The sequence below is a fragment of the Cydia pomonella genome, chromosome 5, assembly GCF_033807575.1.
Source record: "Cydia pomonella isolate Wapato2018A chromosome 5, ilCydPomo1, whole genome shotgun sequence".
Lineage (NCBI taxonomy): Eukaryota > Metazoa > Arthropoda > Insecta > Lepidoptera > Tortricidae > Cydia > Cydia pomonella.
In genome coordinates this window covers 13,690,719-13,707,999 of record NC_084707.1, presented here as the reverse complement: position 1 = coordinate 13,707,999, position 17,281 = coordinate 13,690,719, and the positions used below count along the sequence as shown (strand labels likewise).

Sequence of the window (17,281 nt, the reverse complement as noted above, 5' to 3'; positions counted from 1 at the left end):
TGTTCAAACTTGGTAAGTAGATGTATTCTATGAACCGCATTATGATGTTCACACAAAAATAGAAAAAAAACAATAAATTTTGGGGGTTCCCCATACTTAGAACTGAAACTCAAAAAATCTTTTTTCATCAAACTCATACGTGTGGGGTATCTATGGATAGGTCTTTAAAAATGATATTGAGGTTTCTAATATCATTTTTTTCTAAACTGAATAGTTTGCGCGAGAGACACTTCCAAAGTGGTAAAAAGTGTGTCCCCCCCCCCGTAACTTCTAAAATAACAGAATGAAAAATCTAAAAAAAATATATGATATACATTGCCATGCAAACTTCCACCGAAAATTGGTTCGAACGAGATCTAGTAAGTAGTTTTTTTTTTAATACGTCATAAAAATTTAAAAAAAAAATTTTTTTTCATCAAACCCATACGTGTGGGGTATCTATGGATAGGTCTTCAAAAATGATATTTAGGTTTCTAATATCATTTTTTTCTAAACTGAATAGTTTGCGCGAGAGACACTTCCAAAGTGAAAAAATGTGTGCCCCCCCCCCTGTAACTTCTAAAATAACAGAATGAAAAATCTAAAAAAAATATATGATATACATTGCCATGCAAACTTCCACCGAAAATTGGTTCGAACGAGATCTAGTAAGTAGTTTTTTTTTAATACGTCATAAAAATTAAAAAAAAAATTTTTTTTCATCAAACCCATACGTGTGGGGTATCTATGGATAGGTCTTCAAAAATGATATTTAGGTTTCTAATATAATTTTTTTCTAAACTGAATAGTTTGCGCGAGAGACACTTCCAAAGTGAAAAAATGTGTGTCCCCCCCCCTGTAACTTCTAAAATAACAGAATGAAAAATCTAAAAAAAATATATGATATACATTACCATGCAAACTTCCACCGAAAATTGGTTTGAACGAGATGTAGTGAATAGTTTTTTTTTAATACGTCAATAAATTAAAAAAAAATTTTTTTCATCAAACCCATACGTGTGGGGTATCTATGGATAGGTCTTCAAAAATGATATTTAGGTTCCTAACATCATTTTTTTCTAAACTGAATAGTTTGCGCGAGAGACAGTTCCAAAGTGGTAAAATGTGTGTCCAAAGTGGTAAAATGTTGAACAAGATCTAGCAAGTAGTTTTTTTTTTAATACGTCCTAAATGGTACGGAACCCTTCATGCGCGAGTCCGACTCGCACTTGGCCGCTTTTTGTTCTTATTTACTGACAAATTTGCTTTGCCCGACGACTTTATTACATTAAGTATTTGCCGCCTTTTGAAATGACGTCAAAATAATCTTCAATAAAAAAACCGACTTGACAAAACCCTTAAATGCCATTTAAATTATTTATAATTATAGGGAGTGTGTATGAACTGTAGGAGGCAGCACAGGAGCCCTCAGATTTTTGGCGCGAGGCGTAAATGTAATGTTTATTGTTCCGATGTAGCCCACAAGATGGCAGAACCTACTATGCACAAGAAAACACGTGACGTGTAAATGTACACGTTTATGGTTCCGATTCAAGCCACAAGATGGCAGACCCTCCAACGCGCACGGTCCCTATAGTCCAGGTGCTACGTGCGAAGTGCATGGTGGGGGTAAGTAATGCGATCGCAGCGCATGCGGTAGTGAAAATTGAAACTAACTAAGGATAGGCTTCTTTAACATTTCATACAAGTTATTTGGCTCGAAATGAAACTTTAATTTACGATTACTCTAGAAATATTCATTTAAATTTTATGGTGTAAGAGTTCATTGTAATCTAAATGAAATGCTTAGTAGGTATAAATAACGTATTTAATTTGATAATTATTAATACTGTATCCGTGTAAATAGCTTTACAAATGCCACATACTAAGTGATCTTTTTCTAGAAGTTAAGAATGGGTATAGTAAGTTATCTTTAAAAGATAAACATGCATATTTATCGTAAAAACTGGGGTACATATGCGGCTAAAGTGGAAGAAACTACGACAAAAGTTAGTTCAGTTCTTCGTACGAAGGTTAGGTTACCTAAAATAACCAAAAATTTGCGTTATTTCATTCTAGGTCAGGTCGAAATGCATACAATTTCCTTTGTACAAAATTCGAAATTGACGAAGAGCGGAGTAAGAGCACCAAACGTCCTGCAGTGCCGTTCTCTCAACTATAATTGGACTCAAATAAAAAATGTATTCAAATAGAAGAATGAAGCACTCAAAATCATTAACTATTTCAGCAGGTGATAGGCTGATGCAGGCGGGCAGGGCAGGCAGAAATATGAAAAATGGGTCAATGGGTCCGCAAAAAGCTGCCACTGAATGTGCTACGAAGAAAGTGCCTACAGAAAAAAATATAATTAATAAAACTGACAATTATCTAAATTAAAAGTAGCTTTTTATTCTAGTTATTCTAAACACCTTCGTTTGTCCTCAATCGCATCATTTGAAGTTTGCAGTTTATATATATATATATATAATTATATAGTACTTTTTTACAGAGAATTGCTTTACGACGGGATAGGGACTGTACACGGGACAAGGATAGGGGTGGGGTGAATACGAATTATTTTGTGCTTTTCAGTGGGTTAGTTTTATGAAGGGAACCCCCTTTAAAAAAAAATGAAATTAAGTTATTTTAGTTTTGCTTTTTTTCATTTATTTTTATTTTACAGGTTAGCGTGCGGTTGATAATTGATATTGATGGCTTGCGGTTTTCATGAGATTGAACAGTTGAAAACGAAAAACTCTTGCCTTATACTCGTAGTACCTACTTGAACCCAGAGCAGTTTAAGAGCAGAGCAGAGCGCAGAGCATATCAGTAAAATTCTAAATACTTACTAAAACTTACCAGCACGTCTCAAACAACCTGCGTTTTGAAGGTCCTGGATGGACTGCTGAAAGTATATCTTCTTGGGCTTAAATGTTCAAATTTTAGTACACACTAATGAAATATGAATCTTAGTCAAATGGAACAGAGTTGCTTTTTAACCGACTTCAATTTCATAGGAGGACGAGGTTCTGTATTCGGTTGGGGGCTATTTTTTTTATGTACGTGCACCGATTACTCCGACACCCGTGGTCCGATTTCAGTAATGCTTTTTTTGTTTGAAAGGAGGTACTTCCAAGTTGGTCCCATTTTAATTTAGTTCTGATCTGATAATAGGATCCATGAGGATATAAGGGAACTACTCATTTTTTAAAGGCACGTATATGGTGATTTGGATGTTTTCTTAATAAAATTGAGCATTTTCTCTCAAAAACAATCAATTTGATGAAGTGGGTATGATGATGATGATTTTTTTGATGATAATGATGATGATTTTTGGAAAGTAGTATGTTCACCGATTACTCCGACACCCGTGGTCCGATTTGAGTATTTTTTAGGGTTCCGTAGCCAAATGGCAAAAAACGGAACCCTTATAGATTCGTCATGTCCGTCTGTCTGTCCGATTCTGTCACAGCCACTTTTTTCCGAAACTATAAAAGCTATACTGTTCAAACTTGGTAAGTAGATGTATTCTATGAACCGCATTATGATGTTCACACAAAAATAGAAAAAAAACAATAAATTTTGGGGGTTCCCCATACTTAGAACTGAAACTCAAAAAATCTTTTTTCATCAAACTCATACGTGTGGGGTATCTATGGATAGGTCTTCAAAAATGATATTTAGGTTTCTAATATCATTTTTTTCTAAACTGAATAGTTTGCGCGAGAGACACTTCCAAAGTGAAAAAATGTGTGTCCCCCCCCCTGTAACTTCTAAAATAACAGAATGAAAAATCTAAAAAAAATATATGATATACATTGCCATGCAAACTTCCACCGAAAATTGGTTCGAACGAGATCTAGTAAGTAGTTTTTTTTTAATACGTCATAAAAATTTAAAAAAAAAATTTTTTTCATCAAACCCATACGTGTGGGGTATCTATGGATAGGTCTTCAAAAATGATATTTAGGTTTCTAATATAATTTTTTTCTAAACTGAATAGTTTGCGCGAGAGACACTTCCAAAGTGAAAAAATGTGTGTCCCCCCCCCTGTAACTTCTAAAATAACAGAATGAAAAATCTAAAAAAAAAAAATGATATACATTACCATGCAAACTTCCACCGAAAATTAGTTTGAACGAGATGTAGTGAATAGTTTTTTTTTAATACGTCAATAAATTAAAAAAAAATTTTTTTCATCAAACCCATACGTGTGGGGTATCTATGGATAGGTCTTCAAAAATGATATTTAGGTTCCTAACATCATTTTTTTCTAAACTGAATAGTTTGCGCGAGAGACAGTTCCAAAGTGGTAAAATGTGTGTCCAAAGTGGTAAAATGTTGAACAAGATCTAGCAAGTAGTTTTTTTTTTAATACGTCCTAAATGGTACGGAACCCTTCATGCGCGAGTCCGACTCGCACTTGGCCGCTTTTTTTTGTTTGAAGTAGTTACCTCCACGGCAGTCCCATAATATTTTTGGTTCTGATCTGATGATGGAATCCATGAGAAATTGAGGGAACTCCTCAATTTTTCAAGGCACATGTATGGTGATTTGACTGTATTCTTAAGCAACTCTCGACAACTAGCAATTTGATTTAGTGCAACTGTAGCCTTACGACGAGATTGACTCTAATACATATTAACTGACGTATTCGTAACTTTCCTATACATCTCGCTCGCACTAATAGGATGCCTAGATAGAATGTCAGTGTCAAACACGTGGTAAGGCTACTGATTATGAAGACCACGGGCGATATGTGGAACTTCCCTCTTTGGGTGTATTATGAATATTATGATTTTTGATGTAGGTAGTGTTGGAAATAAGAGCTGAGGGGTAGATGTGAGAGGTTTGTGAGGTAGACGGTGGTGGTCAAGGTAGACGGGGGTCTGATGTTGGGGGTTGAGGGGTTGGGGCTTGAGTCAGGGTTTGAGAGGTTAGGGGGTTGAGGGGGCGGTGAGTTGATGGGTCGGGGACTGAGGGGTTGGGAGTTGAGGAATCGTGGGGCAGGAGATGAGCGGTTGGTGGTTGGAAGTTGAGGAATTGGGGGTTAGGATTAGGAGTTAAATGGTCTGTGATCGGGGAATGGTGGTTGAAAGTTTGGTGGTTAAGGGTCAATGGTTTCAGTGATCAGTGGCGGGGCGGAGGATCGATTTAGAGTGGCAGGAATGAATTCCCAGACGGACTCGAGAAAAATCCTGATTATTTATTAAAGTTAAGTGATTTTCATTCATGCGTGACGCGTTACTCAACCAATACCTTAAAACTAAAAATGGTAAAATAAAAACTTTTATATAAAATAAAAGATTTAAGTATATGCGTATATATTATACTTTTTAAGTATATGCGTTACCAACTGTGATATGTTTAAAGTCGGTGCCAAGCCCAAATAGTAACAATACCGGTCAAAAATAATCAGCTTTATGTCTACAAATCACATTACAACCGTAGTAATAGGAAATTGGAAACTGAAATTAATTCTCTCTGTCTCTTTGTTACATTTTCACGGATGAAGGTAAAAATTTTAAGCCCTGTAGACGGTCCTTGAATTGTTTTATATTTTGAAAAGAAGTTCTCTGGTTAAGGGATTGGAAATGACTCAATCTCAATTCCACACTTGCGTGCTATAGACAGTTCGAAAATTAGTAAAAATAGCTCTTTAAAAATTACGACGGCAAATAAAATGCTATGGATTTATATTAATATACCGACAAACTTGGTACGGACTGCGCTAAGAAGGTTCAACCGTGTGTTCTTAGGGTCCTACCTCCAGAAACTAAGTTCATTGCAGTGCTGTCGTGTAAGGCAAAAGGCAAAGGCTAACGTATTGTACTCGTACATACTTATATAGCCGCACGCATCCTTATCGAATCGCACCAAAATCATGGTATGCTTCAAAGTTTGGCTTGGCACCGATTCAAACATATCAGTTGGTAACGCATATACTTAAAAAAGGATAATATTTTATTTTATCCTATTTGAAGTCGGTTTACTTTTTTGTAAAAAGTTTTTATGTTTTGCTTCATTCGATTTAAATACAAAACAAATTCAACTCTATTTTCTAATACCATTCATTCAAATTTGACTGCCAATTTCCCATGTATGGTGGGCCGCTAGAAGATACACCTAAAGTTTACAAAAGAAGCGTAATAGGAATGTAGAGGTTCGAAATTTCTAAGGAAGATCTTCAAAGGGAGTCAAAGTAACGGATTTTAGACCGCCTTTCTGGAGATATACGAGTAGAATACTATAACAACATTTATTCTTTATCAATTACCTACACCACCAAGTTTCGTGACAAAAGTTACTTTCAGTAGGTACGTAAAACAATTTCAATTCTACAGGTCCTACGACCTAAAAAAACCCCTCAAGTTTCAATTTCCCATAGTGACCCATAGCTACTGCCCGCAACTTCGCTTGCGTGGGATGATGATGATGATTATTGATGAAAACTATCTTATGTCCGTCCTCCGGTCTCAAACTATGTCCATACCAAATTTCATCTAAATCGGTTCAGCGGATTAAGCACGAAGGGGTAACAAACAGATAGACAAAGTAATATCGCATTTAAAGTATTAGAGTAATTAGGGTTTTTTTTTTGTATTCTTCAAGGGTATTCTCTACAAGAATATAACGAGGTAAATAATGAAAATCTACCTGTGGCTCCCTCCAGTATTTACTCGTACTGTTATGGGACTATTTTTATCTTCTTGTGAAAAAATATTCTTGATTGGACGAACAAATGTAATTATTTACGTTAAAACCAAACCAATAACAGGCTCTTAGCTGTCGAGATAATTTCAATGTGTCAATTCTTATTACAGGGCTTGTGCAGACTACAGAGGGGCCTCATTGCGAGAGGAATATTAAAGAAGGGGGAGTTATTTTTCTATCCAAAAGTGCTCGTATAAAACCGCCTGTTGCTTCTCCGCGCCCTTATTTGGTTTTCGTCGTCTCCAAAGAGTAACGGGTGAGTTAAACAAAATTTTGATGCTTAAACAATTCTTTGAACTAATCACTGAGAATATTTCTAAAGCCAGCTAAGCCTGAATGTGTAGGTAGATGTGCAGTGTGGCGTGCCTGATAATAAAAAAAAAAAAAAAAAAAATCACTTTAATTCAGACAAAAGTCCATAATAATAGAACAAGGTAAAAATAAGAACTAAAATACAATAAAATTAAAACTTATACTAATTATACTAATAGTTGCTTCAGTCGATAGGTATGGTTCCGTAAAAAAGGGTTCCGGAGCCAAAGTTACAAAAACGGAACCCTTATATTATACAGGATACTTTTGTTATTACTGACCAAACTCTGAGGGGTGAATATGTAGGTAATACTGAACAGCTTTTTACTATGGGGCCAACCCCGAAATCGAGAAAAAAATCAGCTGTTCTATTAGACCGCAGCCGAGGAGTATAAATCGAATCGAAATCGAATGACTGACGAGTCATCGCCTCCCGGCTGATACTTTGTTAGATGATATTTTTTTAAATTAAAAAAACCGTCAGCCTTTTGTATCGCGGACATCGCGGTGAAAAGACCGTCAGCTGTGAAATTAACATGTAAAAAATACGCGCCTTACCACTTTATGTCCACAAAGTACGCGTATTGTGTAATCCGTTCATTTTAACGCCTGATGGAATGCTACATGCAAAGTTTCATGATTTTGTTTTATTACTTTTACTATCATAAAGAGGTAAAGCGCTTATTTTTTACATGTTCATGCGACTAGCTGACGTTTTTACCAGCTCGATACAACTGGCTGACGTATTTTTAAATTAACAATAGCATCCGAATTATCATCGGAAAGTATCAAACGGAAGCCGATGACTAAATTTTTTTTGGTACGTGTTTCGGTGGCTGCCATTCCTCAACCTACCAACGGACCGGCAGCTGACGTCCACGAGGGTTCATCATACATAGCCGTTAACCATTATACGAGTTTTCGCTCGGGAGGCGATCGGTCATGGAAATCTGTCCCTGGCTCGCGGTCTATATATAAAACATTGACTCTCTAATCCACCATATGTATGAGACGGCACATTTTTTTTCATGATTTCGGGGTTGGCCCCATAGTAAAAGTTGTTCGCTTTTTTTGCATGTATGGCTTTTTGTATTGGATGAAGGTAGGGACCCTCTATTATGTGTTAAAGCCCGACCAGGAATATATGATCAAGAGGGCGCTGGTATTCTCATGTATAGGGTGACAGTTCAGTTTAGTATGAAAAATTTTGTTCCAATGAAATTCCGCAATATGGCGCGTGATCATATATTACTGGCCGGGCTTTACAAGCGCTTGGTCGTTTTTTTAAACGTAATGTCATTACAAACAGACAATAAAATGTGTCCTTTCATCCCGACTTTCGCAAATCAGCGATTTTTTCAAATAACTACGTGTATTAACACCACAACGAGATAGCCAATCTTCACCACAGTAAAACCTATAGATGTGATCTTAAGGCAGTATTAACACTTTGAATTCAAGTCTAAAGTCAAAAAATCGCAACCTAATCCTACCCATTAATTGTGGCAACGATTATATACTACGAATCTTTAAAGATTCACGGTCAAGGATTTAAATATCACCATTAAATACCTTGTCACAGTGACAATATGCGGTCCCTAGCGCCTTTCATATTGAGTGTCACTGTAACAAGGTACGAAATGGTACTGAAATTAAATTCTTTGACTGTACGTATACTGGAGCTTATCACTTGTATTAGGTACTGTATATAGGGGTGTGTTATATTTTTAATAATAACATTTTGCGAAATTTCATTTTGCATAATTTGAATTGCATAATTTTGAAATTCAGAAATGATGATTTGGTATAAATATAAATAAAATAAAAACGAATTGCATAATTTTGAAAGAAATAATAGTTTAGTAGCATAATAATGTATTTAATAACAGGCAACCAGTATAATGTTCACTTTGTATACAATTTTATACTCAGAACTTTTTTTATTCACGAAAACCAGCATCATCATAATGTTGAAGGCATATAAACGCCTAGTGAAAATGGACAAGCAAAAATACCATTTGCGAGACATATGGTTCTGCCCATATGGTCACAGTTCTACCTAACACTCCTTCTCGCTTCGCTCGTCGTCGTACCTAACGGCGACCAGCCTTAAAGTTGAATAGGTACATTGTTGTATAATTGAAGACGTGAATGGATGAACGTGCTATGTCACATTTTTTAGATTTTGTTTTTACGCAATAAATATAGATTTGAATCTATTATGAATAACTTCATCATTTCCGATTTCATGTCTTTAGGCCATAAAAGCCTTAAACCCAATTGATGATGGTGTTATGTACACAATAAAGTAAAACTCTCCATAGATGAAAGTGTTAAGCATGTTCTTCCAATTTTACTACGTTGATATGAAAGAACGTACCATGTTTGTATTTGATTCATAGCATCTTCATTCATGTCGAGGTGTATTTAATTTCACATAATATAATAGTGCCAGTAATGAGACGCGGTTATTCTCCTGTTAACAGTATTTTTTTATTGAACTTTAAATATGTATATGACTATTTCGAAAACAAGTTTCGAGGTAATGGAATTTGGATTCTTAAACGAAAATAAGAGGATAAAAAAAATTGGCAATTAACACCTTCATGCACTGAATTGATTTACTTCACCAGTAAATTTTTGAACGTGAATGAAGGTGTTATTATGTATTTACAAATACAAATCCTCTTTATTGCACAACCTCTAAAAAAATGTACATGGAAACATATAATACATGAAGATAGTAGAAGAGGGAAACAACAGAGGCAGAGCGATCTCTTCCAGACAACCTATTATTTATTTATTTTAAACTTAATTGCACAAATACAATTATAACGTACAATAGGAGGCTTAATGCCTTGAGGCATTCTCTATCAGTCAACCACTGGGCCAAACAGAAATTACCTACCTTTACAGTGCCTTTTTTGTCTACCTTTGCGGTGTTATGTACCATTTTTCATAAAAAAATATAGTAATGTGTATAATTTTAAAATAATGATTATATTTATTTGTCTATATCATACATTTTCACAAAAAAGCATCTTCTTATCCATTGTTAAACATTTTTTACAGCAGATTAACCTTTAACGGCGATTTTCCCAAAATAATGTTTTTGTACAGTCAGCATCAAAAGTAGCGGATCAAACAACGCTTCAAAAGTGTCTACCATTCGGCTTAACAAAAAGTGATGGTTCTATATTTAGAACGATTTAGACTCTAAAATATATACTTATGGATTAGAATTTTACAGATTTACCTACATTTAGAAAAGTTATTCGGAATATCAGATAATTTTGGCGCGTTGTTTCATGCGCTACTTTTGATGCTGACTGTACCATAGCACGTTCATCCACTCACGTCTTCAATTTAATAGTTTGATTGACATCAAGTTTATCATAGAACATTATGTCACGTGATCATTCGTTAAAATGTTGTACTACAACCTTATTATAATACGAAATGTATGCTATAACAAGTAAAATTATTCCTAAGGATTATTATGAAAAATGTTTTTATGATTATACAGCATTCTGTTATTTAATTAGTATGACTAACAACTTTATGTGTTTTTTTTTTATACATAATATTTATTATGAGTTTCAATAGTAGTTAAATGAAATTATGCTAAAAGTTTGTATTAAAATTGAACGGCACCAGTGTATAGGTGCATGTATGTATATGCATAAGTCATTGATATGTCTTTTAGAATAACGTGAAGTACAATCGCCATGACATATATCGTAGCGGTTAAGACGACAGGGGACGACCGCTTCTCCATACAAACGTAGTCCCCATTTTCCTGTCTGGGTATTAGCACTGTAGAAAATATTTTTACGCGATTTGTTGTATGTATTTTAATGATTGCTATATCCCTTCGTTTGATTTTTTAGATTTTTTAATTATTATAAGAGTTAGAAGCATTTCAACATATGGAATTTGTTTTTCGCTCCTGGCTTATATACATAATAATACCACAGCTATGGTCAATATACCGTGAATTGTGTAGAAATATTTTCTATAATGTCAATATCCAGGAAGGAAAATGGGGACTACGTTTGAATGGAGAAGCAGTCATCTACTATTCTCTTAACGTGCTCTCTAATTTCAGATATTTATCGCCTCTATAATCAAGGCGCTAAAGTGCGTTTTCAGATATTTTTGAACACTTCAGGCGCTGCGATATTTCTGATGGTGACTATACTCGTACGAGGCTATAGTATAGTGCTCTGCACAGGTACAGCCGTTTGTAAAACCGTTGCCGGCTGTGCTTGATTTTGAAGGTTATTGTGACTCCTCGTGTCCTTGCCTACTGCTTGTGACTCGTGTGTTGACAGTAGATATACAGTAAATAACACAGATTTCCTGAACTTCTAGACAATTAAAATGCGGCTCGCGACGTTGGTAGCGCTGGCGTTGAGCGTAGGTCTGGCGACGATGTCGATGTGCTGCGACGGCAAACTTAGACGCGACCACGAAATGGATGAAGAGGAGGAGTTTAGACCGAGGCTGTACCGAGAGTACGCCGTGCGCTCCGAGCGCGGCGGCGTCTTATTCGACGACTACGGGTTCCTACGATATGGCCGCTCGGACGAATGACCCATCCGACGACGACGACGAGTCATGTACAAATACAGGCACAGATAGATCTTTATAGTTGAATACTGGTATGTCGATTACGATGTCAATAAATGATTAAATCTGATATGAAATATCAATGGCTGGTACGATATTTCATGTTGAAGATTTGGAAGTTGTATAATATTTAATTGGTCATCAATTAGAGTTTACCACCAATATTGTAGTTATTTCTTAGGTAAAAATAAACGGCGGGTTATTTCAAATAATGTATTATAACCAATAAATACATTTTACAACAGTTATTTATTACAGTAAACGTGTTACATTTAACATTAATATCTTAACTGGATATCATTAAAGAATTAAAACAAAATTCTTATTTAGATCACTGGTGTACTCTTATAAGGCATATCTATGGCGTCAAATATTGATTACGGGTTTTATACAATAGTACTCTTTAATAATAAATTAATATGTAATATGTCAACTAAAGATCGTAAACCCATTGTTTATTGCTATCGTTGTACTAGGCAACTACTAAAGACGAATTGCGACTATGTTTGTTTAGTTGGTAGTCATATTATAGACAAATTATTAAATAATTTGTACCAATTACTTCAGGGGTTATATGAATGATTAGTGCAGTTATTGTAACTTTCTTGGGCAAATAAATATTATTTTTTTATTTTGGAATTCTCAAGCGGTAATATTTAAAATGTATGTACCTATTTATCTTAAGTTAACATTTTTACAGGTTATTTATTACATAATTATTGAGTCGTTTTAAACATCCTTGTACTTGTACATTACCTATTCGTTGTATGATTTACTGGAATCTTATGTATGTAGTTCATTTCATTTCTTGTTCACGAGTTAGCCACAGACTATAAAAGACTTTCAATATCGATTAAATTGCTCTATAGAATTTATTTATTTTCTAATTTTTGAAAGTTTCTGAAAGTTCTATACTACAGCTTTCTCACGACCGGCGTTGCAGAATAGCCGTTGAATGCGCACAACAAATATCATTTAATGAAATTAATTTATTGATATTATTTATTTTATCGTATCATCGGGTCTACATTAAAACGCATACAATTAATTGTCCTAATTCAACAACAGATAACAAATTTAAACTATTATTAAAATATATATCTACATAATATTAATATGCAAAAATTAATACCCATTAAGCATTAAGATTTTCGTTATAATATCCCAATTATTTGCACCTAAATCTGTTATGTGTTATATTAGAACATTTAATTAAATGCCAAAAGAAGCAACAGATGACAAAATTTAATCACATTTTTGTCGAATTATGGACTCTACCCTTAAATCATAATTACACATTGACAATGTTGACGTTTTAAACATTATATAGGCACGCTCGATATTACTACATTATAATATATTAAATTAATATATGAGACTAGTTAGTTTCTTCTCTATGCTACAGTATTAATATAACATTTATATTAATTTAGCTTAAAACTAACGAAAGGGTTGGTTAATTGTACTTGGTGAATACGAAGCGTATTAAAAATAAAATCTTTGAAATGAGTTCATTTATATACTAGTAAATGAATTAAAGTTCATAGTGACCAAGTCCAATTTGTGGAACATCTCACAAATGTAGTAATTATACCTACTCAATGTTTACACGGACACTAATGCTTCCCAACTTTACGAAGTGAAACATCCGAATATTGGTCAATTTACATTATTCACTCCGTATATGTTGCCACAAAGTAGCTGCGATTTCGTAGATCACTGTTAGTGCATAAAACGTCCTGAGTTACATTACATTAGTGTATTGATTAGACTCATCAGTTGACGTTAGAGGCCGTTAAATTATGTCCTTTTTCTGTGAGTTTCCGAGTAATGCCTGTAAAAATAAACACAACACATTGGTTTTAAAAACGCTAGTGACTAGTTTACTCAGGGCCTGTTTCACAATGTCCTAGTAAATTATTAGATAACTAATTAACAAATAAATTAACTGCCAGATAAAACTTCCTGCAAAATTTTGCACTTTGTAGATAAAGTTAAGGATATTTGAAGATTGTGAAACGCCAACGATGACTTTATTCGTCAGATCAGTGGCCAGTAGCTTATTCAGAACTTTACCTGGACATTGTGGAACAGGCTCTTATAAAAGGTATACAGGGTATAGCCCTTTACGGGGTAACCCAAAAATATGTTAAGATTTTTTTCAAATTTTAAGGAGAATATTTTGAAGATTACACGTTCTACTTTAGTAAATTGATTATACTTTTAATTTTAAATAACATTTTTTTAAAGGACATGTAAGTAAGAATAATATTCTAACAATTCTTGTGACAGTAAGAATGGCGGGTGTACCTAAATACAAATAAAGCATACCATACTTTTGTACCTAATTTGTACTATTATAATAATTTGTACTATACTTATACTGTATGTAATTGTACCGTAGCGTTTTTGCTTAAAAAAGAAATCGGTAAGGTGAAAAAAGGTAGCGCCTGCAATAACGTAATAGCACCGATAAAAGTAAAATGAGTTAAACTTGGAAACCAAGAATTAAAAGCCTCAATTTATAATTATATGAAGGTAAAAAAAAAAATTTTATTCAATTTATCAATAATCGCGGGATCTTTGCGTAATAAAATACACCCACCATTCTGACAGTCAGAATGGCGGGTGTACTGTTTCAGTAATAACTTGAAGTACCGGGAGGTACTCATTTTTTTAAAGGAGTTACTGAATAGTACAAATTAGGTACAAAAATATGGTATGCTTTTTGTTTACTTTTATTTAGGTATACCCATCCTGACTCTCACCAATTCTTTGTACTTTTTTTTGGGTCACTCTGTATTTAATAAGACAGGATTGGATTCAAACAAGGGAGACGCTAAGGGGCTCAAGCCCTCCCTCAAAAGCATCTGAGTCCCTTCATGAAAAATGTTAGCGTCGCTACCTTCTTTAGTGTCAAGTCCCATCCAAACCACAATTTTGAATCCACCACTAATAGAGTGCATAATTGGGTTGACTAATAAGGTAGGTATATTTATTTATTTATTACATAAATATGTTTTTACTAAAAACTATAGTTTGGCTCTTATTCTGGCACGGCCATTAAAAGGCTATATGAACTGCAAAACTTAAGCACGATACACGTGCGAATAGGTAATTCGCAACTCGTGTCGATTAAAACACTGCTTTTGGTAATGTTTTAATTAATCGCCACTCGTTCCGAATTTCCTACTTTTCGCACTTGTACTATGACAGTAGTGTACTACACACTACGCCAGCGAGCGAGCTACAAAAGTGCATGAGTACCCAATTAATGAAAACATCCATAACTAAGGAACAAATACTTTCAATTCCAGCTTTATGACGCGTCGGTCCCGTTTTGAACCTCGCTGGGGTCTTTTAGCGTCCTGGCGTATTGGGAATGTTTATAACTGTAGTCGAGTAGGTATTACGTTACCTTGTTGACGAAGTTGACAATGGCGGTGGCAGGCTGCTCGGGCTCGAGCTCGGCGAACACGTGGCACTGGTTGTCCGAGCCCGTCGCCGCGCGCGCCACGAATGCGAAAATGCGCCTGCAGAGGTAAAGTGGCAACTTACTAACGTTCTGACTCACTGATTGCAATGGTTAAGCAAGAAATATAAGATCTCTATCTTATATTTCTATCCTATCCTTTCTATCCTAGTCGGGGTTTTGTTTCCGGCCAATAGTAGGCAGTGTTTCAGTCTTGATATCGTTACTTTCTTCTACTCTGGCATTGCAATCTGTTAATTGACTGGCAAGTGTAATAAAGGGGTATACTTTTAAGATATAATGTCTATATCTATATTTGTCCATATATATATATGTGTATTCTGTGTTAAGTCTTTAAGGATTTTCATACAACTTTACGCTGAAGTATTTTTTTATGAGTATTCTACCACCATTTAAATATTAAAATTATATTATTTTGCTGTCGTAGAAAATGTAAGTATAACATACATGTGTATAATTTTATGTCAGTTATAGTTATAATATTAGGCCTAAGACACGTATGAGATCCTATTATGAAACTCGCTTTACTCCTTTCATAAAACCACACCCGTGTTTTAAGGACTCTCGTTATGTATCAGTTGCGTAAAATACTACTATAAAGGTTCAATCCCTTGTTAAATGTGACAGTCCACATCAAAAGGGACCTTATGGCGGTCGGCGCTTACGCCGTTATTAGCGGCGCGCCAATACTAATGCGTCCCTACGTGACGTAACCGCCGACCGCCATAAGGTCCCTTTTGATATGGGCTGTCACAAATAGGCACGTTTGCGTGCCGTTCACTTGTAAATTAAGCTTTATAGTTATGAAAATAAAGCTAACTTTTCATGTTTGGTGCCGTTGTCGACGTGTGCGAACCGTCGCTCGTCCGGGTCCAGGCCCGCGTATGAGACGTTGGCGGCGGGATAGTGCCGCCTGAAGAATAGTTTGCGCGCCGCGTCGGTCAGCGTGATGCCGCCGCCGAACACTTTGAAGTGTACCACGTGCGCTCCACCCTGTAGTATACAATGTTTAGGATAAGATGCTGCTGAAAACTCAGATGGTTTTTACGTTATGCAAATAAGCTCTGATAGTCTGGCAATTCAGACGGAAGAAAAGAAGGCAAATTTGTAAAAACTAGGCATGATGAATTAGGATTTACATCCACAGATTTTTTTTATATTCCGCGCCTTTTTTCTGGCAAAAGTAATTAGTTGCCGTCGTTCGTTCGTGGTGGAATGGGACTTTAGACAAGTTTTTAATTTAATGATAACTGTGAGACTAGTATAACTGGACTGGTAATAATGAGGTGGGTAGTTTATCCTTGCGCGTTTAGTTGCAAAACTGCTGTCACGCTGAAATCAATATCTATGCAAGAAGGAAAATGGCACCCACCTTCTTCAGTATAATGTTGGTGACGGCTCGCTTAACGGCGGCGGGGCCGGTGAGCGCCTCCGTGTTCTCGGAACCGAGCAGCAGCACGTGGCATGCCGCCCCCGTTGCTAGTAGTGCTCTAGCCGCCGCGTTCGCGGTACCGCCGCTCCATGGATCCCTAAACAGAGAGTTCATGTTCAAAATAAAGAAATAATAGAATGAAATGCCTACATATATTTCGAGGTAACGCATCAAAACTGTAGTACGAAAAGGAGTAGCGCAGAAAATGAATCGACTGAGAAATTGTGGGTCTTGGAACCCCGATGACTTTATAATTGATTTCATTGAACTCTCTTGCATGAGTATTTATTAAGGGTCAGTAACTCAACGACGGATCGTTAATGAATGCAAGCAGTAACCTGTCGGGCAGCCGCAGCGGCACGGGCAGCGCGAGCGGCGTGACGGTGTGCTGGTACACGAGCGCCGACAGCGAGCCGAACACGGGCTCGTCGGGGCAGCCGCGCAGGCGCACGCCGCGCGCCGCGGGCTCCACGAGGAAGTGGCGCACGCCGCCGCCGGCGCGCACGGCCAGCCCGAACGCGCCCGGGAACGAGTTCGAGTCGCGCACGATAAACGAGCCCTCTTCGAGCTGCTGCAGCGCTGCTACCGCTGTTCATAATTAAATTACAAGTATTGAACGAAACATACAAAGGACATTTTATAGAGTTGATGAGACATGCGGTAAGATAACTGCAGAAAATATTTTTGCAGCTTACTGTACATTTTATGGATTCAATCAT

The 17,281-nt window shown here is 36.1% G+C and overlaps 1 protein-coding gene across 3 annotated transcripts in view; it reads right to left on the bottom strand.

The window, feature by feature from the left end:
• Nucleotides 1–9,986: 9,986 nt before the first annotated feature.
• Nucleotides 9,987–17,281, bottom strand: part of LOC133517764 (tensin-1) — a 93,030-nt gene continuing 85,735 nt past the window's right edge. For all 3 annotated transcript variants that reach the window (XM_061851172.1, XM_061851173.1, XM_061851174.1), the window contains 5 exons: nucleotides 16,901–17,150; nucleotides 16,503–16,659; nucleotides 15,951–16,123; nucleotides 15,056–15,170; nucleotides 9,987–13,471 (listed from right to left, as the gene is read on the bottom strand). In XM_061851172.1, coding sequence (XP_061707156.1) covers nucleotides 13,433–13,471; nucleotides 15,056–15,170; nucleotides 15,951–16,123; nucleotides 16,503–16,659; nucleotides 16,901–17,150 — 734 coding nt within the window. In that variant the 3' untranslated portion in view covers nucleotides 9,987–13,432. The remainder of the gene's footprint in view (nucleotides 13,472–15,055; nucleotides 15,171–15,950; nucleotides 16,124–16,502; nucleotides 16,660–16,900; nucleotides 17,151–17,281) is intronic.